This window comes from Caretta caretta, chromosome 27 (assembly GCF_965140235.1).
Source record: "Caretta caretta isolate rCarCar2 chromosome 27, rCarCar1.hap1, whole genome shotgun sequence".
NCBI classification, from domain to species: Eukaryota; Metazoa; Chordata; order Testudines; family Cheloniidae; genus Caretta; species Caretta caretta.
The window spans coordinates 11,363,358-11,389,407 of NC_134232.1; the positions used below are offsets into that span (position 1 = coordinate 11,363,358).

The 26,050-nt window shown below is 43.5% G+C and overlaps 1 protein-coding gene across 1 annotated transcript in view; it reads right to left on the reverse strand.

Moving 5' to 3' along the window:
- KPNB1 (karyopherin subunit beta 1) overlaps window positions 1-25,777 on the reverse strand; it is a 35,865-nt gene extending 10,088 nt beyond the window's left edge. Inside the window, exons 1-14 of the mRNA XM_048830123.2 lie at window positions 25,571-25,777; window positions 25,129-25,187; window positions 21,884-22,066; window positions 16,190-16,390; window positions 13,735-13,887; window positions 12,204-12,263; window positions 11,776-11,865; window positions 9,611-9,721; window positions 7,723-7,824; window positions 5,067-5,291; window positions 4,263-4,454; window positions 2,452-2,582; window positions 1,121-1,268; window positions 761-832 (exon numbers count right to left, since the gene is read on the reverse strand). Coding sequence (XP_048686080.1) covers window positions 761-832; window positions 1,121-1,268; window positions 2,452-2,582; window positions 4,263-4,454; window positions 5,067-5,291; window positions 7,723-7,824; window positions 9,611-9,721; window positions 11,776-11,865; window positions 12,204-12,263; window positions 13,735-13,887; window positions 16,190-16,390; window positions 21,884-22,066; window positions 25,129-25,187; window positions 25,571-25,610 — 1,767 coding nt within the window. The 5' untranslated portion in view covers window positions 25,611-25,777. The remainder of the gene's footprint in view (window positions 1-760; window positions 833-1,120; window positions 1,269-2,451; window positions 2,583-4,262; window positions 4,455-5,066; window positions 5,292-7,722; window positions 7,825-9,610; window positions 9,722-11,775; window positions 11,866-12,203; window positions 12,264-13,734; window positions 13,888-16,189; window positions 16,391-21,883; window positions 22,067-25,128; window positions 25,188-25,570) is intronic.
- Between the last annotated feature and the right edge of the window lie 273 nt (window positions 25,778-26,050).

Consider the following 26,050-nt stretch of genomic DNA (forward strand, 5'->3'; position numbering starts at 1 on the left):
ATTAAAGCTTATAATATGCTAATACGTTCCAGTAATAAACAGAGGTATTAACTGCAATACTGCATATTAGAAAAAAGTTACAGCAATGCTGGAAAACATACAGTAGGCACAATCCCACAGTAGCTCCAGCCCTTTTGCAATACAGACAGCAGGAAACGATCATGTGATAGCAGAAAAACTGTCTGATGGATTTCCCGAGAGGCTTAGAATAAGGATGGCAGTTTTCAGTAGCCTTTAAGACTAGGTAAGCAAGTGGAATGAGCTAATGCTCCCGAAACAGGTGAGGTGTTCTTTACCAAGTTGTTTAATTTCAAGGACACTCAGTGCATTTTAATTAGTGCATATTTGAATGAGTCTGAACTCCAACCACAAGCAGCAGTGAACAAGGTAAAGCTGTTAATTTCTTTGATGAGTGTTGACAAAAGTGAGTGACTGTTCAATCTTACACTAACATGACAGCCAGTGTGAAACTGCAAAAGGTATTTTACTTTAAACATGGCTGGTAAGATGTGTTCTGTTCCACAAAAACAAGAGTATTTTGTTGCTGTTTTTAAACCAGGCACTTAGTTGTGAGAATGGCTCCATCCTTTCATATGTTTAAACTTCTCTGCCCCTTTCACACTAACTTGGGTGTAAGGAGTGGGATTTCATTTTAAAAATTTCATCTGCAAGCGTGCACACTTTGGGATGCATGAGCTTGTCACAAGATTCTACCTATTTCCTCTCCATGGATGTCAGAACTGGTAGGAAAGTGGTTTACCTGTAGAGTAGCACATAGTAGAGACTGAAGATCATTGAACTGGATTCTGTCTGATGTGCTCTGGATATGAGACTGCAGGAGAACAAAAACAGATTCTTTTAATACTTAGAAGAAAGGTCTCTGCTGTTGTATCATAGACATTAAGATGTCACAGCAATGGCAGTGCTATGACCAGAAGGAATTCAGCTTTAAATTTGCTTGTTCCACTTCAAGCTTCTCAAAAGACACTTGCTATATATATAGACAATCAACAGCAGAACTCATTGGCTAGAGACTAAAGCCAGAATACAGCCAAGTGATTATGCCGCTGAGTATTACATTTGCCCTATGCCCCTGGTAGCGAATTTGGCCTCTGTCTACCTCCATCTGCAGCACTTGCTGCAGCCGCTCCATAATGACCAAAGTTGTCTTCTGGACAGCAGGGTAACAGTCCTTGGCACTGTTTTTCACTATTTCCATCAGAGCTTCATATGCAGCACTCCGCAGGTTATTCTGGTGTCCATCCGGCCTAAACAGGAAGCAAAGAGTTTAAGAGTTTATTTTTTTGCTCTAAGTGGCCATGCTGGCTTCAATATAGACCTTGTTTGACCAATTAGTAAAAGTTAAACCTCAATGCTACAGCAGAAGCTGAACATATCTGTACTATTAATTACTGCATACCAAGGCTTGAATCTAGGCTAAATTTTTGATAGTTTGGTTTTATTAATCTGTGTTAATGAAAGATGCTGAAACTCCTTTATTTAGCCACAGACAGCAGGGGCTGCACTTTCAGAAAAAGCTTCCCAACACTCTCTCCTGATGTGCCTTCGTCCTCGAGGTACCACCTCAAAGACTGATCTTGTAGTTAAAGCACTAGAGCAAGGACTCAAAAGATCAACGTTCAATTACTGGATCAGCCAGACTCCCTATTTGTCCTCTGGCAAGTCACTTACTCTGTGCCTTACTCCCCATCTGCAAAATGGCGGTCTTGTCTATTTTTGCGAGCTGTTTGGGGCCAGGGACAATGCTACTGTGTGGTTTCAGAGTAACAGCCGTGTTAGTCTGTATTCGCAAAAAGAAAAGGAGGACTTGTGGCACCTTAGAGACTAACCAATTTATCTGAGCATAAGCTTTCGTGAGCTACAGCTCACTTCATCAGATGCTACTGTGTGTATATCATGTCTAGCATAACATGGTTGTGATCTGCTGTGGGGCCTCTAGGTACTACTGTAGTATCAAAATAAAAACTACACCACGATACGCTGCATACATGCAAACTACAGAGATGAAAGGCACACCACACACACAGTTCTAGTCTGTCTTGCTACAGTCTTGACTACTTAGTGACTCTCAGGACAGACAGGATATCTGAAATGGCTTGCTGAATATTGTGCAGACCTCTGTATGTTTCTGTGTACAGTTTTACATGATATTCCACAACTTGAAGGACAGCATTGGAGGAGAAAATTACATTTACAGTATGTTCCAGAGATATCAATAAGGATGAATGAGACCAAAAACTGGAAAAATCCCTGTATGTGTAAATATGACTTTTCTCTTGGGATACTCCAAGTCACACAAACTTTAGGCCATGATGAATTGACACCCTTAACACATCACTTCACATAAGAGCTTTAGGAGGCAACAGGAGTGGGACAGGGGAATAAAAAAAGGCATTTCTGCAGCAATTAGGCCGGCTGGTTTGAGAGTACCTGTCTGTGGTCTCCAGAAGTTTCTGAACTATTAGCTCAAACGAGGAGGATAAACAGTAGGTTGCTGGCTCTTCTTGATCATCTGCCACATCTGCAGCTTCATAGGCAGCTTCAGCCAGACTAGAGAAGGCCTGAAATACAGAACAGGTTACAGTCTCTACAATGGAGTGAGTTTATCATAAACTAGCCCAGCCACATACATGGCCTTGCCAGTTTAAGGGATGGCAAGTGACACATTTAAAGTAATAATCTGTCAGCCTGCCCAGTCATTCCCATGGCAGCATCAATGGTCTAGGAGAGACTGTGATGTGTGGCCAAATTAATTCGCCGAACACAATAGGAAACGGTCAGCGGAATGAAAATTCAGCTCACAATATGAAACAAGCTGACTAGCAGGAAGAAAACTTGTCGTTGTTTATAGTCCAGTAGCAAGCGAGGGGCAGGAAAGTCCAGGCACCAACACTAGGAGTCATCAAAGTCACCCACAGAGAAGGCCAAGTGCAGGACTAATGACTTCCTCCCCATGGCCAGCTACCCAAGCGTAGTGATGTTTCAAACCAATAATGAAGCCTGAGGCCTTGTCAAGACTAGGATATAAGATGTGTTAATAGCCTATTCTTTAAAGGCGCACAGTCCTGACTCTATGAGGCTTTTAACACGTGACTTGACACCTGTTAGCTAACTTGTACTATCATCTCACTTTAAAACCTTAGTCTAGACAAGGCCTGAGAGAATGCTAACATTGCCAGCTGCAGGGCCAGGTAGTGACTGCAACTGCCTTAAAGGACGAAAGAACTGAACAGATGAAAAGGTGAAAGCCTTATGATTTTCATTTTGATCTGCAAAATTTACATTCGTTCACGTCTTCAGAAGAAAAAAGCCCCAGTAACATGAGTCCTTGCCAGGGTCAATGGGATCAGGAAGAGCCCTTGGCTGAGCAGAGGCCCCACAGGTTCCTGGGACCAGTTGAGAAAATATACTAAGGAAAATTAAAATGTTAATTACACAGCTCCTAACGCTTGATTTAACATCATAATCCTCACACATCTCTGCTGGAACATAACAAAAGGACTCAAAAATGTTGCAGATGTAGTTGATTGGTTAAAAGGTATGCCTCCTCCTTGCAAGGACACTACAAGTTTGTTCAGATAGGCTGCCTAATATTAAATGCATTAGGAAGAAGGTAAAGTTGAACTTGCCAAGCCAGCCCAGTGGTTTGGCCATAGCACAACTTGACCATAGGCAAGGGAATGAGATGTATCTCGTGTTCCTTGAGTTAGTGTTGCAGAGACAGTACACTCAGCTAATATGGAGAGAAAACATCCTGTCTCCCCCGTCAGATGAATGAGCAGCCTTCGCTGCCCGAGGAGGGAAGCTAGACAATACAAAAGAGAGTGCATTAAAACAGAGTCATCTGAAGACCTCTCTTTTATACAGTTACCATAACCACTTAGGTCTTTGTAGGGAAGAGTAGTCGCCCCAGCATTTTCAAACTGAAGACTTCACACACTGGATTCCTTCCTGAGCATCTTTCCAGTTAGCTTTCTCCCCATCAGCTTCCTTCCTTTTTTCCTGTCCCACCAGAGGGTGGCACTACAGACTTGAGGCTCGTTCACACAAGGTTTCTTGTGGTGGATGAACAAGTCAGTCATCTCTTCACATCATTTAAGTGAGTACCCCATAGGCTGCTGAACGCCTCTATTTTACATAGGAGGTGTGCTCACAAGAATTGGTCAGTAAATCCTTCAACCCCACACCTGTTGGTAGAAGCCCCGCCCATACTGTCACATAACAGTGGAGTCCTGCCTTACCCAGCACACATTGGAAGCCACTCTGGGCTCGGCACTCAGGCCCTCAATGAGACACTGCAACAGCGGAGCGAGGTAAATGTCATTGATGGCAGCTTCAGGGAGCAGCTCGCAGATCCTGCCCACAGTCCAGGCAGTTGTATCTCGAACCACCACACTAGGATCTTTCATTAGTTCTATTAGAGTGGGCATGGCCTGGAACAGAACCACACAGTTAGTAGTAAGTCAGAATCATACCTAATTCACTTGCATGATGCCAATGAGCCTGCACCTGTTTGGGCATATGGTCTTTTAAGAGTAGTTACTCCACGGTCTACCGATAAATGGGACCCCCCAAGCTAAGAAGCCACCTTTTGATGTAAAGAAGGCCCATGAAGTAAAGTATTCCGTAGTGACAAGGCCAGGAGCACTGAACCCTACAAGTTTCAATTCTCAAATCCTACGTACTGCCTCACAGGGAGAGTTAACACACACAGGGTTAAAAGCCTGCACTAACCAAAAGCTGTGTGGGCTGAGTGTGCCTTCCATGTGCCTCACAAACAAAGGTGTTCCTGCTCTAAAGATAGCTACTCCAACTGATCACAGGAGTTGGCCGAACACATGCAAACACCCGCATGTTACAATACTGCTAAAATTTAGTCGTCTTAAAAATCTCCTTTGCAGATTGTTCAGCAACTGAGCAAAACTAACGGGTTACACTCCACCATGATCTCGGACCTCCCTTCCTGGGTAGTGCTCAAAGTAGTTACATTAAGTCAAATATTTTTGTCCAAGCAAGCCAACCTCCCAAGAAAAACTTGGTCTGACCTGAATAACTAGTGGTTTGAGCTGGTTGGGCTCTGGCCCTTCCAAAATACACCCAAAAGCCATGACAGCTGCATCTCTGTATCGCCAATCTGGGTTTTTAATGTGTTCTTTAATGAAGGGCAGCACATGAGGAACAATGTCATCTTCACAGCAGGTTGCCAGAAGCATGAGGCAAACCCCAGCTGCTTTACAGGGATTCCAGTCGTCGTCGTCGTCGTTTTCATCCTGGGAAGAGAACACCACTTGGGTCACTCTTAGCAAAAATATCTGTTACCAGCCAGACTTTGCTTCTACCACTTACAGATAAAATGATCTTGCTGGATCCAAGGGCAAGGAATATGAACAGGTACTGACTGTTTTGACATGAATTCAGTCCACATTACAAACGTAAAAAAGTAAATGTCAGTTACTGGGCAAACTGCGCCCTAGAGCCCCTTTATTCTCTCAGGAGTACACCTCTTTAGGTGACGGGCACCTTACTCTGGGTGGAACCACATGGTCCAACCACTCAGAATGGATCTCTGGGTGGAGCCCTGTGGTTCCCAACTGTGTTAACTCTGTTTTGGCTCCTGTATGAGTTTCTCTTCAGGAGCCCAACGAGAGCATAATTTTGCAGTCACATAAACAAACATCTTCAAATCAAAGTGTTATTCTTTCATCAGAAGATAAAACAATTTACATCAAAGTGTAAACACAATACAAGGTCTACAGGCATGGGTATTATCTATACCATAGATTCTCAAACTGTGGTCCGCGGACCGCCAGTAGTCCGAGAGCTCCATTCAGGTGGTCCACGAATAGTTCCCTCTAAGGTGCACACCTGGGTGGCCGCACATGAGAGAATGAAGGGCCACCCACCTAATTAGTGGAACTGTGCAGGTGTGGCTCCACTAATTAGGTGCCTAGACCCTGGAGAAGATGCACATGTAAGGGGAGGTGGTGGCGTTGGGGGGGAGAATAGGAGGTAGGTGGGAGGGGGCAGTAGGGTGAGAAGAGGGGGTGGAGAGAATTTGGGACATGGAAGGCTGCAGCAGCCAAAGACGCAACTTTCCCCAGCTCCAGGGCGGCAGCTGCCAGGGAGAGACAGCCCTCCTTCCCAGCCCCAGCTCGGGGGGCTACCGCAGTGGGGGAGAGAGGGAGAGATGGCCCTCCTTCCCAGCCCCAGCTCGGGGGATGCTGCGGGGGGGGGGGGGGGGGAGAGGACACATCCATTGCATTAGAAAGGTAAGACTACTGATATTAAAATAAGAGTGGTGTGCTTTTATTTGTAGAGCAAAAAAAGTGTTAATTATTAAGTTTTTTTTTATATAATGCTTTTATCCAAAGCGCTTTACAATAGCTAGCTAGCTGTACAAACAACATTTGGAAAGATCATTAAGGAGGTCTGCCAAGACCTTAAGCAATTTTCAAGTGGCCCGTGAAACAAATAGTTTGAGAACCACTGACGTACACCTTTGTAAGTTCTCTTTTTCCAGCTAGCTCCATCTCTGTCAGGAAGAAGCAGTGACTCTCTATGCAGTTAATTGACACCCTCAGTAGCCTCTTCTAGACCACACAACACCACACCCTTTTCGGGGTCTGAGATTTTAGGTCTCCTTTAACCCCAGGCTTAGTCTTTGGAAGAGTAACCCATTCTAGCTTGGATGGAACCAGTTAGGTAGCTTCTCCTTCCAGCTGATGGCTCTGCCATTGTTAACCTAACTCCTTTGAAGGTGCACATCTGAGGATGACTTATGCTTCCTGATTAGTTCAATCACAGGAGGCTGTAAGGTTGTTAAAGAACCATTTATTCAGGCAAGTAGCAATAAAACATGGAACAGGGAAGCAATCTCAAACAGCCATTAAAAATTGCAGCTATTTCCTGTGAAGTTTGAGACACACTAGAGCAAACAAAGGAACTTGGTACTACATGAATTTTGTAACTGTTATTTAATATGTTAACTAGATTTGGTACAGCAAGTGATTTCATTAGGTTTTGTTTGGATTCGGTTTGTTCCACAGTCTAAATTAGCTCCTGAGAAGTCCTCATAAAAACAAACAAGTGTGGTAAAATGTGGTACTCAGAGCTTAGAATTTAAGGTTTAAAAAACCAAAAATGGGGTTCTAAATGAGGCAAACAAAACCTTGATGTCCTGTTTTTAATTCCACAAACAAACACCAAACACTTCATGCTAAACGATACTGCAGACTCATGATAACCTATCAAAAGCCTTCAGTAATCAGAAAGGGAAACCTGCCTTAATGAAATGTTGTACAATAATAAAACCACCTCAAGTGGCTGGAACCAGCTTCACTGCAGCCTCAAGTCTCAGCTTTCACAAAGAATGCATCATTCAGTCAGAGTGGTGCATGATGTCTCATCATAGACCAAGGACTGCTACATGAGGTGTTCAGAACAAGCATGCCTTTACCAACAACTCTATAAAGAGCCTAAAGGATCTTCCAGTCCCAGTTCATTAGTGAATCATCTATGAAAACAGAATAGTGATTCAATGACCAGGGGCCACATTATTTAATGGCATTCTATCCTACATAATTGGACTGACAGCATTCCAGCAGTGGCTTGTGTAACGTAAGGCTGGTACCATAAGCGTAAGGTTCTTGGTGCACAGACACAACTCCAGACAATGCACATAGTAAGGAACCTCCAACTCACCTGTTTAGTTAGTGTCTGCGTGAGAATTGGGACCAGATACTGTAGTGCTCCCTTAGCATAAAATTTGCTAGTGTGCTCTGGAGGCCTTCCTTGCTCTGCTGCCTAGAAAGAAAGGTTACAAAACAATCCTCAATAGCTATACAGAAACACTTTTCCTTCTGGGGGAAAAAAAATAAAATAAAAATAAAAGTCACAAAATGAATTACATCTAAGTTATCTACTTTATGCTGTAAGATCACCAGAAAAAGCTGGAACTCTTTCCCAGGAGGACTTCTTGAATTCTATTCTAGTTAAATGTTTGACACATGTGGTCAGTTTGCTATTCCGCAAACGCATGCTGCCACTCCCCACGTTACACAAATATGCTGAAGACAAACTGCAAATATTTACAAATTAAACAATTACTAAATGCCTCCAAACAGGAAGGGTAAGAGGCACTTAGCATACAGATTAGACCTCTGTGCCAACTGTCCCTTTACCCTTGCTATTTTGAGCATTCAGCAGAAAAATACATTTAGCTCCCTTTAAAGAAGGAAGTTTACACTACCAGTTCTTGGAAAGAAAGAGCATCTGCATGGAGAACAAGACACCATTTTCTTTTTCAATCCATCCACTCTAAAGAATACGAACTTATTTTAGCCAATTGCTTTTTATAACCAAAACCATAAATCTCATGTATTATACACAATGTAATCCTTTAAACGTTCCTAGAGGTAAACTACTGGTGCCAGTATCACTGAACTCCTAAATCATGTCATTGGCTCATGGTACAGAAATCATTATTATTCACAGAGCTAAGGAAACTTCAGCCTAAGAAAATACTCATGTGGCCCTGTTCAGTACAAGGACCGAGGAAGGGCTCTAATAAGCCTTAATGAGGCAAGAGATCTAAAGTTTTCCAAGGTGCTGAGAACTTTATGCACAAAGCTCAATGTAATGTGCAAACCAATGCGCGTGTTCACTATGCGGCCGTATCAGCCACTCATATGGGACCTCACTTGTCTTTAAAAGAATGCTAAAAAATCATGCCCAAAATATGCACTTTACAAACGCTCTTTTCAAATAGCCAAAACTCCCAAATCACAACCTAATTTCATCAGAATATTCAAAGACATCTCTTTAGCCCTGCTGAGTTTCAATTCCCAGCCACTCTGGCACTCAAACTAAGTCCTGTTCTAGTCCCATCTCAGAACAGCAGAAATATTTTGCTCCAGCTTTCCCAAAAAATTTACCTCAAGAGAGCCACTCAGCCTGAAGAATTTCAGCCTGATGGATAGAAATTTGGAGAACTTACAAAAGCAACTTATAGGGACTCAAGAATGGAAACACTCCTGCAACTTGTGCTTCAACTGTAGTAAGTATTTCCAAGGCACTCAAACCCAGAAATATTTGGGCAGCCTGTCAAGGACAGAGCAAGTTATTGGCCAAAAACAATGAGCTGGGAAAAAGCTTTTGCAGCTGCTAAACAAACTTGAGATACTTGCAAATACAAAACTTTACTTGTAAACCCCTGACAGACATCCAGCCGTCTAAGCCAGTGAATGAGAAATTTTGCTACTGAATTGCTCTTCATAAAGACAGCACCCGGAAATGGGTGAAGCCAGCATACTGCCTTGTATACCATGCAGCCTCAAGTCTCAGCTTCCATAATAGATATGCATCACTTAATACTCAGAGTGGTGCATGATCTCTCATCATGGACCTAGGACTGCTACACAAGGGTTCAGAGTCAGCTCTCTCATTTAAAAAAAAAAAAAAAATCGCACTTTGGAAGAACAAAGGAGCTTCCAGACCTGGTTCAGTCCCTCCTTTTCAATGTTTCGAAACAACAGTTGCCTGTTTTACTCACCTAACACTGATCTCCACAAAACACCAATTCCAAGCTCACCTCAGATGCTTCAATAGCCAGATCCATTTCCTCATCACAGACGTTGGACCAGAATTCTATTCCCTGCAGAGCCACCTCGTCAATGTCACTTTTCATTGCTTCAATTGTGATCTTCAGAAACAGGAGAGGTAGAGAAAAAGGGGACATTTTAGAGAAAGTAATTCAGATGCCACATATTGGCAGCATGGTACAGGAACCTAGATGTCCTGACACAAGAGACAGCTCGAGAGAGCGTGTCTTTCTTAGGGTTTGTCTACATGTGAAACGCTACAGCGTGGACCCTACCTATGCCAGCAGGAGAGGTTCACCCGTGGGCACAGATAACCCACCTCCCCAAGAGACGGTAGCTAGGTCAACAGAAAACTTCTTTTGTTGAACTAGCCCCGTCTATACCGAAGGTTAGGTATATATAGCTACGACTTACAGGGGTGTGAAAAATCTACACTCCAGAGAGATGTAGCTATGCCAATACAAGTGGAGACCACTGCTAAACAATACCTCCACATTTTAAGAGAGTACGACATGGCAATAGGGAGAATAGCCTTTAAGGACTGCAGAATAGCAACCAATTGCTCATGAACACTGCTTAGACACAAATGTTCACAGTACCAAGCACAAACAGAGATGCGACTCCAGTCATTGGTTACATGGATTTGATTGGAATAGGGGTGTTTGTAGAGAGACCTTACAAAAAAAGATAGGGTTATACCAAAAACTAGAGAAGATACTGTTAGAAATTCTTGCATAGGGACCTGCTGTTTTTTACATTCAGGATGTCTTGCTTATGAAGGTATTGCCCAGGTTTAGTGGTACATAAGAGGGTGGTGTGGAGGCAGAAGGCGACCTATGAGATGGAAAAATCTAGAGATATTGGCAAAGTTTGTGAATTTTGTGTATTCCATTATTTATCTGAAATTAATGTAGGCTTACTCTCCCTTCAAAATATAGTTCCAACTACAATATGTGGTTCTTTAACTGAGACCTAAGTCAGAAGTCCTGAGTCCTCTGCCAGGATATTGAAGATTCTATGGCTCTTTAGTAAAAACAGATGTTTCCCCCTTCACTACTATGTAATGCTACTGTATATGCTAGTTAGTTGCAGTGCTCTGTCCCAGAGGTGGGTGCATTATAGTTGTACTATAAGCATCCAGGTTGAAATATTCTGCAATTGTTCAGGAAGAGAAGGGCTTTAGAAATTAAAATGAAAAGCAGGCACGCCTGCAGCAAACGTAGAGACCACATTTATATTTAGACTCAGCCTTTAGTGCCCTAAGCCTGTAAAAGAACAGGCAACGAAAAGTGCCAGGTCCCGTCCCCTGTGACTACAGCACTGCCAGGTGTTTTGTGAATATGCAGTTTTTAAAAGCTAAGTGCCCACCCATCCTCTAGTAGCAACTGCCACACAGAAGAAATGGAAAAGAAAATTCCAATGAGGAAGGGGCAGAAAACCAATTTCCTCTTCACACAGGCGGAGTGGCAGGTAAGTCCTACTTTAAACAAACATGCAGAATTCCAGTCCTGTGTAAAGGGATGGGGAAAGCATAAGGAATGTCTAAGAGTATCTGAACGTTTCTTAGATTACCTATGTTTGGGATTAGTTATTTTACAATCCACTTAACACAGAGGGAGGGGCACTATGAACATAGCTGACAACCGTTGCTGTGAAGAGGTGAGATGCTTTTATGTTCAGATTAAAAAAAAAATCTATTTCCCATATATTTGGAGTTAAAGTAGGGGGACCAAGAATCAGGAGTTCAGGGCTCTATTCCTAGCTCTGCCAGTGACTACAAAACCTTGGGTGCATGTCATCTAATTCAATCTGTAAAATGTGACCACTACAACACTGATATAATTAAATAGATATAATTTCAGGAGAGGATGTCCGTACAAGGATTCATTCTTTGTGGAGGAAAGTCACTATAACTGCAAATTATGGTAATGTATAAATGGTTCTATCCCACCCTAGGAAGGAAAGATGCCCTCTTTCCAGATTGGGGAGTGTGGGAACATGAGCGGAAGGCTGCTCTTCCCTCTCCAGTTCTTGCACTGCAGGGGTTGGAGTGGGAGACACAGGGGAGCAATTTTCTTGGTTCCTGTCCCTCGGATTGTAAGCATGAGCACACTGGAGTTAAGCCACTATTCCATTTTTGATTTACAGTACTCACGGCAAAAAGAGCAGGACCCATATATGTCTCCATATACTGATAATAAAGGGACATTATCTTCACCAAGTTCTGTAAGGCAGCCACTCGTACCTGTCAGAGAAGGAAGCGGGTCAACAAATGTGTCATTTTTCTGAGCATGTCAAGAAAACGTTACTCTCGAAGCAGAATTCATGCAACCATCACAAACACTCTTTTCAGAGACTAATACTCAATATTAGCATGTTTGTAGCCAAACAGAACACGACTAAAACAAAGGGAAGCAAATATCAAGGCAAATTATTAGTGATTAAAATTATTCCACAGCCCAATTAAAACGAGTTTATATACTTATTCATATAGCACTATTTCTTTAAATATAAGATTTAAAATTCTAGAGGTCACTGGATGGTGCAGTGACAGACCGTTCAAGACGTTATATTATCACTTACCCTTGTATCTGGACATTGCGTTGCTTCACAAACTACTTGCATAATAAAGTGCCTTTCAGACTGCAAATGAAAAAGAATTAGAAGTGTAATTATGCAAAAGGGTTTAAAAATCTTCCGAACAGGATTATATTTTAATTCTTTGGCTCAGAGAGCACCTGATCGTCTCAGCAATTATTGCCACCAACATTACATTGCTACAAGAGCTAGGAAGGATATAGGCAGCCACTCGCCACACAGCGTTTTCATAATTACTTCCAAATGATAAGCGGCCACTGCAATTGTGAATCCCAAATTTGAATGTCACATGCAAGTAGGTACATTGCTCTAATCCCCCTCCCAAAAAAAGAAGGTCACAGCACTAGGGAAAGTAAGTTCTACAAAAAAAAAAAAGCTATGGTCATCCCCTAGATTTATTCCAGCAATTATTACAAGAGATGTCAAAAGCCGATTTAGCTGGGACACTAATTTTCTGGGAGGTGTTAAGAGGAGATCGGGAATACAATAATTTAACATTCTATTTACTACTCCCAGGCCCATTTAGAGGGCAGAAGTCCACTACAAATGCAAGCTGAATGGATTACTCAACCAGCTCAAACGTTAAGGCACCAACTGAAATCAACAACCGCTGAACGGTTGACTAGGGAAAAGCTTTTATTAAGAGAGCAGCCCAACTTTAATTACTAGTTCCATTTTCTATGAAATCTCTATGGTAGGAACACGAGGGGTGTACTGACCTCAGAATGCTAGCAGAGGTCTCTACTTTAATGCCACCTCCCCCATATAGGGCACACAATTTCAGAGGTAGAGTCAAAAAGCTAGATTGCTGCCACACCACTAGAAAGGAAATGCTGATCCATGCTTAGCCATGGTCTCCACTATAGAGTTAGGTCGATGTAAGACATCTTATGTTGACCTCTGTAAGCATCTACACTAAAAATGTAGCTCTCACCGATAAAACTCGCCCACTACACTGACTTAACTCCACCTCCGTGAGAGGGGTAGTGCATAGACACTGTTGTTTACACTGACCGTTGTTGCCCTTCAGACACTGTCCCACAACGCTCCACCCTGGCAGTTAAATTGGTGGACGGGCTCCTGGTGAGGACACGCACCGCTGATACAAGGAGCATAGCGTGGACATGCAAAGTGATTTAATTACTGATGTCCAAGTAACTTAGATTGAATGAATTATGTAGTGTAGACTTACCCTTGGGCGACAACAACAACATTGCAGAGTGTTTGATTAGGACACAGCGTGTGTAACAGGCTAAACTCTAAGTTCAGTCCATATTTAGCCAAAAAAGCTAGTGATGCTCCCTTTTCATTTTATAAGTCTTCTCCAAACACTTCCACAGTATTTCTGCATCACAGCAGCCTTTAAAACTTTAATTTTACAGACAAGAACCCAAGTCTCAGCTCCAGTGGAATTACGCATCAAGCAAAATTCAGCGTGGTGCACGATTTCTCATCACAGACCATGGATTCACTCCTTGCCTTTTGCACCCAGAATTCCGTTGCTTCCTTTACTCACCTCTTTGTCAAAGTTTGCTTTGGTGAATTCCAAAGAGTTTAAGAGTGCATTAGTAGCTGCTAGCTTCACATTGTTACTGGGCTCTTCCTTTCGCATCCCTTGGATAATGGCTGTGAGAATTTCATTGGATTTGTCCTGAAGCTGCTCTGGGTCCTGAAACAAGGAATAAATAGTGGCGAAGTTCTGATGGCTAGCAGATTGCTTCTCTGCTTTTCAGGTGCCTGCTCCCCTATGCATCAAGTCCCCCCCCCCACCCCCCAGTACGGTTTGGCAGTGAATTCTACAGCCAGAGGAAATTCAAGTCCTTTAAGGCCATAAGGCCTTTTGTTCACTAGAAACGCCAGGAGTCAAATATGAGCAACTTAACACCTCACTGTGACTCCGAGGCAGTGCACCCTTAAAGAGAGCACAGTCTGCTGCACCTGAACAGCATATGCATTCCAGAGTTTGAATCGCTAGTGCCAAATATTAAAAATAAATATTAAATATTACCACTGTGCTTCAAGTCAGCAAGCCTCAGACTACCTCATTCAGCTATGTTATAGTGAGGTCAAACAACTGCCAATTTCCACTCTATTACCGTTTGAGCAGAGAGGCATGTATCAGTGGTCACTAATAGGCCCACGTTTGGTATACTGCCAGTGGATCATGCAAGGATCAGTAGCAAGGATGGACAGCTATAACCAAAAGAGGTAGTAGAGGTTAATCATTCAGGGTTGGAGGGACTAAATGATGAATACAGAACACCATCACTTACACCACAGGAAAAAATGAGTACCTGGAATGCAAGATCCCAAGGGTCCCTAAACTATTGTGTTAGGATTTATCAATATCACATTGAGGCACAATACAAAACAGTGTAAAAGGGACTCCTGTTAGGAAAAATTCTGTTCAGCAATCCAGGACAATCAAAAAATCCACTATGGATTAGTGAAGCTTAATTACTTGCTGTCTTCCAGACAACGGCTGACATGCACTTAGAAATCCTGGGTGTATTTGTAACGGACAATGGTTGACCTGAAGCCCCGCTATTCTAGTAGTAGTGATTGCAACTTTGAATCACCTCCTCATTTTACGTATCTCAGTATCCGTATTTTCCCTCCCAAGCCTGTTTACTTGCCCCAGAACTTATTACTGAAAAAATTTTTAGTTTTCAATTCAAATCAGTCAGGCAGCAACTCAAACCCTTCAGACACTCAGTGCAGCAAGAGGCACACTTATCTTTTCAGGTCGCTTTCAAAATCTGTTTTTCCTCTGGTCTCTCCTCCTGCCTTATTTTTGCTGGTTTCTTCCACTCCCTGTCCTCACTGACACTTCTGATACTGTTTCTTCACTTTACCCTATGAGGCTTCCCTCACTGCCTGCTCCCTGTCTCTCTCCTCTTCAAGGAGGGGACCCGCCTTCTGCAGTCATTACACGTTCTTCAGACCTCTCCGTCTACCACGGAAGCTTCCCAAACTTTGATTCCAATATTCCATCCTTTCTCCTGTAAAAGGGACACCACCTAAAATATCCCACTTGCTGCATGAATAGCAGTAGAAGGGGAAAACATGTTTATCCTATTACACACTGACTGACAAGATGTTTGACCATAGACTGAAAAGTGAAAGCGGACCTCCTGCTTTCCTTGTGAAAACCATCACGCAGAAAATTTGCCTGACTAGAGCACTGCTTTTATAAACTTCTCTGGCTCTGATGAACTAGATGCACTGCACTTTACACTTCAGAAGGAGCACATCTGTACTCTTTCCGAAGTGTAATAAGGGGCAAAACAACCATTCAATGGCATTTTCACAGAAACAGGCAGGAAGCCAGTTTTTGTTTTCAGCCTTAGGTCAGAACACAGGGTTTTTAAGTGCAGTTCAGATCAGCCACTTGTCCTATATACACAACACAGTTTGATACTAAAAACAAGTTGTTCACAAAAATTGTGACCGCTGTTTTCTTAAGGTCCTTGGCAGGAAGGTGCTGTACAGAGCAAAATATTTTGGTCAATATATAGAAGATACCTAGCCCATGATATAATGAAATAATTTAGACTTTCGAGTCCCCAGAGACAACCTCAGTAAGCATTTACCACTTAGTTGTAATCATTTTACTCATCAGGACATTTATCTGGGTTCTGAAAATGGCACCCATCTCCACAGGCTGAACACCATGCACACTCCATGATTAAATCTGCACTTTAGTAAAGATGACCTGGATTTATGTCGTGAAACCAGGTCAATTCTTCCTTCAGATGCCACTCTGTACTTTGGTCTCATCCGTGGGTTTTGTGGGGAATCATTCTGCTGCCTAACTCTTAGTATAGACATCCTCAACCTGCAGGCAACAAAACAGCCTATACGGGTTTGTTGCAGTTGACTGCAAATAGCTGTCTAGAGAAAACAAGTTTAGAAGGGAGAAAGGGTGAGAAAAGACATTGCATACCATATATTCAAGAGAACGCACTTACAATATCCTGACAGATGTAACCAATCGCCTCCAACGTTGACTCTTTCATGTGTTCAGTGCTATGCTGATTTGTAACGTTAGCTACCAGCTGAGGAATGAGTTCAGGCCACTGGTTCATGGGAATCTCGGCACAAGCAATGCCAGCCACACACTGTGAGGCTGAGCTGGGCCTGTATGTTTCCGTACCCAATGTCTGCAACACCTGTGGAGAAAACATCAGCAATTTAGTCAGACATTTCCAAATCAATTTCATAGTCTACACTTTGATTATTTGATATCAGAGATCCAATATAAAAAGATTGGAATCAAAGATCTCTACTTTAAGGGAAGGGAAGGGAGGGAGAGAGTACAGCAAATTTAACTAGCATGAGTTAGCTGATCAATTTTATTTTTACATTATTTTTATTTTAAAACAGGTAGATTTTCTGTCTCTCTCTCTCTACAAACAAGCATATAACCCCAGCATCTGAAATGAGTTTGCCCTTATATTAACAAGGTAGTTGTTTATCCCCTCCAGGCAGCAGGATTTGTCTGCATGATTCCATACATTTCGCAAAGGCACCCTTCATTTTCTGTGAAGAGTGCCCATATGCAATGAAACAGGAAGGGAACAATTCCCCTTTTTCTTCTATAAGATTATAAATCAGAAAAATCATCAGCAAAAGAAAGCTTTTCAACTTAGAGAAGAATTACATGAATTTGAAGTAATTTGGACCCCATTTCTTGATACACTTGACAAAGAATGCTGAGATAGCTCAAACAATACTAAACTTCCATTCTACCTGACCTCTCGGCTTTTTCCGCTCCAACTTCCCACCCCTCCACCCTCTCCTTCCTTGTTTTGCCTGTGTATGTAAGTTTTTTTAAATTGTTACTCCCCCCACCCCCCGCCCTAACATGTTATGCCTGTGTAATATTGTCAGATTCTCTATTGCCTGGTCTTGCAGCTTTGATGAGTTGTAAAGCTGAATAACTGCATTGGATATCCTGGGAAATGGGCAGCATTTGGTAAACATATATATGCTGGGAGTCGTTTACCTCTTTGTATTATGAAAACGAATAAAAATTAATCACAAAAAAATTGGATAAATGGCATTCCAAATCAAAAATATAACTGGACAGCTTATGAGAAGATTATTTTTGAGTGGGGGTGAATAATATTTTAAATTTCTATTACAGTTGAATCTCTAAGTCAAACTGTCCCAATAGGAAGCACTGAACTGCTTCTGGCTGACTAGTATGGCACAAATTATTGTGACCTTTCTGCTTATTCTAACTTGTTGACTTGCTGAACAGTCCTTCTAGTCTTTGTTCAGCAGCGAAGACATTCTGTACTCTCCACTTCAACAAATAACTTCCATTTTTTAAAAAAAAATTCTACTAATTGCAGGCACTCAGCCTTGGATACTTAGATCTTCCATTTATCCATACAATAGGTACAGCAATGTTGGTGGTATTGCAAGGTTCTCCCAAGCAACCTACCACTATTGTCTTAGTTGACCTTTAGGAATAGTGGAAAAGCTTCCATGGCCATTCAATCTTTGGTATTCACAATACCAGCTGGAGCCAAATGCGACTGATACACCAACTCATTTCACATTAGGCTACTGATAATCAGAGAGTAGCAATTGGTCAACACATTCCTGTCACAGTTTAGGTCAACTGCACCCCCCCTGTGATCCGCAAATGCATCCACTATTAGGTTTTTGGCTCCCAGCCATCATCTCGCTTGGATGGAGAGGCATCTTTCTCCATCCTGATCAGTGTTCTTCCATGCTGCACAGTCCCCAGTCTAAACTGAGAATTTCCCAGCAAACCAATCTGCCTTAATTGGTCAGCATCTGCACGTTGCTTTCACTCCAAAGGCTTTGTAATTGCCCAGTTTTAAGTTACCACAGTGCTCTCTCTAAGCAAGTACATTTATTCTTAAAGTGAAAGCATTACAGAGAAAACATTAAAAACAGTAAAAACCCACACGTACGCTAATAAGCTTACCAGAAATGACCCCACCCCCGCCGCCCCAACTCCAACAAGGGTCTGGCAGGCAATCAGCCCTTTAAATCCTATTACGGGTTTACCAGCTTTTAGCCCAGAACAAGCATATTCATAACTCAATCTTTTTTTATATACAGCTTGGGTCTTTGATCTTTAGAGACCATGAACATGTTATCAGTCAGATAATGGTTCTTTTCAGGGTGTAGCTTCAAAAGGTTGGGTCTGGAGGTGGGAACTTGCATTCACCCCTTCCCCACCCAATCCAGGTGTCTCCTAGGAAACCTATTTAATTTTGTTTGTCCCCAAGTTCCTTCTTATCTGGCATATTGTTTAAAATAATACTTTGACACTTCTCCAGTTTTACATTGGCCAAGTCTCCTCCCCAGATAAGTTACATATAATCTCACAATAATATATACACTTTTCATTCATAATACAATGGACTCCAAAGCTATTTAAGTTTAGTTCAATAAGATGTCCCAAAGATATCACAGGAAATTGTCCTGTCACAACTCCCACTTAACTTCTAAACAGGAAAAAGGGTAGTGCAAATAAGAATATTCTCCAAGTTTTTAAGAAAGAGCTAGTCATCAGGAATCTTAACTCAAAAAGTTCTCTCAGTAGATCACTTGCACCAGATGATCCAATGACAATAAGTAAACGATTATTACTTTAATTCTTTGGAGGGACAGTATTAAAAGCAAATGAAACTGATGAGTTTCCTTCAATATACTACAACACTGCAGCTCCTAAACTAGGGATCTGTTATTTTGTAACTATACTATTACCAGAAACAAAAGCTACTAAATTTTCCTGACACACATTTGACAACTGAAGTCAAAAACATCAAAACAGCATTACCCCCTTCCCCTCCCATTGAAAGTAATAACTGAAAAAAGTTAGATTATCACACAATATCTAATCACCCAACCTTACTCTGGAGAACACTACGTAAGTGTTAAACATTCAAAGACACCAATTATCCGAGACAAATGATTATGCAGAATGGATAGTCCATTTGCATCCAGAATGTACCCACTATAAAGTTCTGCATAGATCCAAGTGCACATACATCTTCAAAAGTCAAAAAGATAACCAGCACAAAGGACACTCTGGCTGACAGCAAATGACCCATTGTCATTAAAGAATATAGCAGTTATTTGTTGGAAAGTCATTATTGCCAGGCCAGCATTATGTCTCTTCATGCTAACCACTTGCTAGCACAGCTAAAATCTCTTGCCATCTCCTCTGACAAAGGTCATAGCTTTTAGCTTGACAAATCACAAAGACACTCCACATCTTTACAAAACTTAGCGGTAGCTTTCAGCACCTGGAATTTAGGTAACTATTTTAACTGTATTCTGTAAACACCCACAGTGTGCTAGGCCCAGCGTACACACAGAAAGACTGTCCCTGTCTCAGAGACTTCACAATGGAAGCTACAATTAACACGGTCAAAAAAAAAATTGAAGAAATTGTTCAAGTATGAAGAATAAAAATCAAATCCCAATGCATCTGTAAATTACTAGTGATGAAAACTATATCCTCCAAAAAGTCTGGAATCACAGTTCACCATTCAGAAATCTTTTCATCTGGCTATTCATGTGCTTCTGAAGAATGCTTTAACAATACAAAAGCAGTCTCAGTTTTTGCCCCAAAACCTCACCTATAACTTTTCCTTCAAGCACCATGCTCCAACAGCAAATCCCACCTTTTTTCCATAGTAAGGAAAAGAAAAACTAGTAGCAGAACAGAGGTGGAAAAACCTACCCTCTAACGTTATCTTAATGGGTGCTGGACATATTATTCTTCCCTAAGCACTATCCTACATTGCTTATTTAAGCATCAGAAGTAGACATTTGCCACATATTTTACACATCCGGCAACGATGAGATTGGGAAGAGTACTTACCAGGCTGCAAGCACTGGAGAGGATTAACTAAAGCAGAGGTTCCCCAACTTTTCTTATGGAAATACCCTGTTCCAGATCTACCAGATGCCCACATACCCCCACCATTCTCATCACTGATGCGTTGTGTGTTCTTCCTAACACCACCTGTTCTTTAGCCATTTGCCCATATTTTACTGTTACATACAGAGATAGTTATAGTGGACATATACAACTGGGGAAAAACCCCAAAACAACCCTGACTAAATTCCGAGCTCAGTTAGACTGGACAGTTGCTGGGCAACTGAACCTGTGGTGTATGGTGCTTGGAGTTGAGTGCTCTGTACGTCAGTGTCTCTGTGTTCTCATTGGTCTATCTTGAAATAAATTAACTACCGTATTTTATAACGCAAATTCCCCCAGAGTTTTAAAGCTTCATCTATGCAGCCTATTATGAAAATGCAATAAATAAAATCCACCATTACACAGTCTCTCCCACGAACCCCCCAGAGAGGTCTCATGTACCCCCCCAGGGGTACACATATCACAGTTTGAGAACCCCTGAACTAAAGCAACACAGCCCTAGACCTCGGTTTACGAGAAGTTAAAAAACCCCACAGTGCTGTGTTCTACCCCAGAGAAAGCTGCATTACAGAGTTGGTGAACTTGTTCCCTCTCCTATCCTTTAGCTACCTCTCAGGTGTGTTCTGCAATTTAATGCTTGTGAAACAGCTCCTCAGATTAAAGGTGCTAAAGCAACATAAAGTATTAAGCACAAATGAGGTTCATTGTTCCATAATGGTAAGAAAAGTAACAATTTTTCTAACAAAAAGAACAGGAGGACTCCTGGCACCTTAGAGACGAACCAATTTATTTGAGCATGAGCTTTCGTGAGCTACAGCTCACTTCGTCAGATGCATACCGTGGAAACTGCAGCAGACTTTATATACACACAGAGAATATGAAACAATACCTCCTCCCACCCCACTGTCCTGCTGGTAATAGCTTATCTAAAGTGATCATCAGGTGGGCCATTTCCAGCACAAATCCAGGTTTTCTCACCCTCCACCCCCCCACACAAATTCACTCTCCTGCTGGTGCTAGCCCATCTAAAGTGACAACTCTTTACATAATCAAGTCGGGCTATTTCCTGCATAAATCCAGGTTTTCTCACATCCCCCCCACCCCCATACACACACAAACTCACTCTCCTGTTGGTAATAGCTCATCTAAACTGACCACTCTCCAAGTTTAAATCCAAGTTAAACCAGAACATCTGGTAGGAAAAAACCAGAGGAAACAGGCTACCTTGCATAATGACTTAGCCACTCCCAGTCTCTATTTAAGCCTAAATTAATAGTATCCAATTTGCAAATGAATTCCAATTCAGCAGTTTCTCGCTGGAGTCTGGATTTGAAGTTTTTTTGTTTTAAGATAGCGACCTTCATGTCTGTGATTGCGTGACCAGAGAGACTGAAGTGTTCTCCAACTGGTTTATGAATGTTATAATTCTTGACATCTTCTCTGTGTGTATATAAAGTCTGCTGCAGTTTCCACGGTATGTATCTGATGAAGTGAGCTGTAGCTCACGAAAGCTCATGCTCAAATAAATTGGTTAGTCTCTAAGGTGCCACAAGTACTCCTTTTCTTTTTGCGAATACAGACTAACACGGCTGTTACTCAGAAACCAATTTTTCTAACAGTGAGAAATAAGCCAAATGTTCGTTACTCAGCCATATTGTGTGAAAAGTGATAAGCTGTTTGGAAGTGAATAGACAAAAATGGAATTCACTGAAGTACAGAAGTTACTTACATAGTTCTTGACTTCCCTGCGAGCATTGGCATCGATTGCAAGCCATCTCTGTTGGTACTGGGCCTTGATATCTGGGTCCTTAGACGTCAAAGAGTTCTTGATCTGTAAACCAGCTGCAACTCTGGCAACCTGGCTGTTCCCTGGATTTGCCAGCACTCTGGACAGTTCCACAAGGAAAGTGGGCTGGGTCAGGAGAAGAAAACTTGCTTATCAATGGATACAAACACATAATCTGCTCTTAATCTGAATCCGATCCATTAGGTTTTTCTAACTAAAGAGAATTAAATTTTTACCCAACCAAACAAGAGCAAAACTCTTTGGACAATTTGGAAAGTATCTGACCAATAGCATACTGCTGCTACCATACAATGACTGTATTTTATACCAAGATTACGAACGTTAAGATTCTAATTAGAACTGCTGGAAAGCAACCTAACTAGATGTGACTTTGTTGGATTTTTTTTCAGACTACTTGAGACACTCAGATACCTTTCACAATCCTATTGTCTGTTTAAAGTAGGCCTTTAAATAAAGCACTCAGGTCCTATTCCAAGGCCTATATCACCCAGGACTGTCTGTGTTCTTAAAACTAACATGAATTTAAATGTCACATCGAATAAAAAAATATTTCTTTTTTCCAAGGGGAGCACCAAGCCAGTTTCCTTTTGGAATTTTTTTAATGCTTTTAAAAGCTCAAATCAGGTGCTTTATATACAGTAAAATATTTCTGTAAGAGTAAGTTTATTACACAATTTCTCTAATGTCAAAGATATCATTTTTGCAGGGCTATTTAACGTATGTTTATCAATACCTGCATTTGTACTGTTTGGTTTTGGTAACAAGTGAAAAAGTCTTTAGGATTTGGACTACTCGCAATTTGACAGCTTGACACGTGATACGTTTCTGCTTTGTGTGGTATGGAGAAAGAGCTCCATTAGTGCGACTCTTGTGCGAAGACTGACCAAAGCCTTGTCTCCACTAAAAATTGTGTATGTGTTTTTTGGTGCAGCTGCACTGGTTTCAATATCAATTCATACCAAAGTGATTCAGACATGGTGGAATCAAGCCTTTCTGAAATGGTTTTCTCTACTTTATACTAGCATTTAACCAATCTTTTAAATTGGTGCAACTGCACTCATAGTTAATACAAACAAAATTTCTAGTGGAAACCAGGGCCTAAGAAAGACTACCTAAAAGTAGCTATGCAGCCATTTTTAAGCAGGTAGTGAGGACAGAGGAACTTGTGTTCTTCATGGTCCAAAATATCACCTAAAAAAGTTAAATAAAGCTATCAAAGAATCTGTTTTAACACCCAAACTGCAGAGTTTGTAAACAAATATATAGTTTAAAACCACCATTTTAAGCTAAATCAGTCTTGCAAAAATATCCTGAAAAATGCAATGCCCAAGGCAAGAAATCTACTTGTTCACCTTTTACCATAATGAAAAAGCTACGTTTACTTATCCATCAAAAATGTATTAATATTTGAGACACAAAATTTTGCAAGCCTGGATTAAATTAAAAATCGGGGAAGCTTTCAGGAAAGGAATGTTTTTGGGATAGAAAGTGAAAGTGCTGCAAGGACACATCCCTTGAGGGGAAACAGTGGGCTCAACTCCCCAAATGCCATATATCTGATGAAGACTATGCCAGGAAAATCCACTAAAGATAAGAGTAGCCAGCAGTCACCAGTTCTTTATTTTCTCTCACCTGCCTCCCTCAAATGGTTAGGTGCTGTTTTTTTTTAAACTACTGACAATAGCTTTATTCATTCTAGGCCCAAAAATCACAATTCTAATTTAGAATTTCTTATTTAATTTTCTTAGACTGCAAACCCAAACCCAATTGGGGTGTACTCACAGCTTCCACACACAGAAGCATTGCAGGAAGACTCAGCAAGAGCCCTAAGGGCAGAAAAAACTCGAGTTTCACTGGAGGGCAATGATTCATTAAACAGTTAGCCAGAGAATTGGAGCCAATGTGAAACGGTAAGCAACTTTGATTACCAGATTTCACAAGCCTTTAACATTAAATTACATACAAATAACCTGCATAGGCTGTCAATTTATGCTGGTGGAGAGGAAAGAATGTATATGCTTGCCAAAAAATTGAACACCCAATTTTTTTTTACCTCCAATCCATCAGACAAGTCAGTGCCAACTAACCTTCACAGCAGCAAAGAGGAATGCAATAATTCACTCATATTTAATCACTCACACAAAGAACCAGAGATTGCCTCCAGGATGAAAGCAGAATAGCAATTCTAAGAATAAGATCCATGCACCCTTATTGTAGAGTAATGGTTGTAATGTTGTGCCTTGATTACACACACAACATACATTAATGGTAGGACATATTTTTAACTTAATCCTCCCTTGATTTTAGTATGCGCATGTGTAGACGATACTAAGAGTTCATAACACACTAATGGCAGAGTGTCATTTGCAGATTTTTGAGTACCCTTTCCCTCTGGAACAAAGTGACCCGGAGCCTTTCGTTTCCCTTAAATGCATTCTAAATCTGCTCTAGCTCCACCCAGGGCAGTGGACCCCAACAGTGTTAACACCTTCATCCCCTACCTCCACCTTATCTGGGCCACAGACAAGTGGGAGGGGACGGGGGGAGGGGAGAAGCGCCTAGTTCAGAAGAGAGTGAGGGTCCTCTTAAGAGTAAAGGGGGCTAGGATGAAAGGTAAACAGGATCCAAACACTGGAAGAGGAAAGAGGAAAACGAAGGGCCAAGAATGAGACAATCAGAAGGCCTGGCAAAGGGAAGAAGGAATGTACCGGCCCATGAGAGCAATGGGGGGGGAGGATTGAGAGCAGGCAGAGAAGGGTAAAGGCCCAGCATGGCAGGCACAAGATAAAGGGGGCAGGATGAAGGATCAGGTTCTGCCTGGGGCGGGGGGAACAGAGGGGAAGTGAAGGGCCTACAGGGAGGTGGGGGGGGGGGGGTGTCCCAGCTCCAGGGCCTCTTCCGGGCGCACCCTACGCAGCCCGGTCTCCCCACATGGACCGCAGGCCCCGTCGCGGCACACGCAGCGCCGCGCAGCCTACCGCCCTCCCCCCCGCCCCGGCTCCGCGCCCCCATTGGCCGGCGCGGCTCCCGGGCGCGTCACCATTGGCCGGCCGCCGCCCCGGCTGGCAGCCGGCAAGTTGGGCTGCGCCCTTGATGGCGGTTCGGCCTGCGCGGGGCAGGGCGGGGCGCTCCCCGCCCGCGGGACCCCGCCGCCCCGCGGCGCTCACCAGGTTCTCGATCGCCGCCTGCTCCAGGAACTTCTGCGCCGCCTCCAGCTCGGAGCGGTCTGCGGGGTGGGGGGGGGAGCCGGAGTCAGTCACTGCCCGAGCCCGCCCCTCCCCCCGCTCCTCTCCCCCCGGCCCGGCCCGGCCCGGCGCGGGGCAAACGGGCTCCCCGCGGCCTAGCGCCTCCGCCCGGCCTCCGCCCTCATCCAGCGCCCGGCCTCGGGCCCCCCCCGCTCCCCAAGCCCCGCTGCAGGGCCGGCTTCGCCCCCCGCCGCCAGCCGGGGCGGGCCCCACGCCCGGCCTCCGCCGGAGCCCGCCTCCCAGCCCGGCCTCCCGCCGCCAGGCCCGGCCACCCCCTCAGGCCCGGCCGCGCCCTCCCGGGGCTCGGCGGCGGCCGCCGCCGCCCGGCCGCTCCCCGGGCCCTCCCCCACGTGCTGGCCCCTACCCGGCGAGACCGTCTTCTCCAGGATCGTGATGAGCTCCATGGCGGCGGCGCGTCTCCGGCACGGGGCGGGGTCCCGCTCGCTCGCTCGCGCTCTCGGCTCCTGGTGCGTGGGGGACCCCGGGGCGGGCGGGCGGGCGGCGGAGGGAGAAAGGGCCGCGCGGGTGGGGGAGCGCGCGCACCGACTAGGCGGAGCGGGGGGGGAAGGGGCCGGGCAGCCGCGCGGGCGGAGGGATATGGCTGAGCCGGGCCCGCGCCGCGCCGCTGCACAGACTCATTGGCTGGCAGCGCCCCGCACGCCCGGCGCTCATTGGGCCGGCGCCGGCGCCGCCGCACGCGCGGCCATTGGCTGAGCGGGGCTCCGGCGCCGCGCGCCGATTGGCCCGTTTGGCCGGGCTGGGCAAGGGCGGCCCAGAGAAGCGGATGGAGAGGCCGGGGCCGTCAGCAGAAGTTCCCGAGGGGGAGGGGCCATCAGGGCCAGGG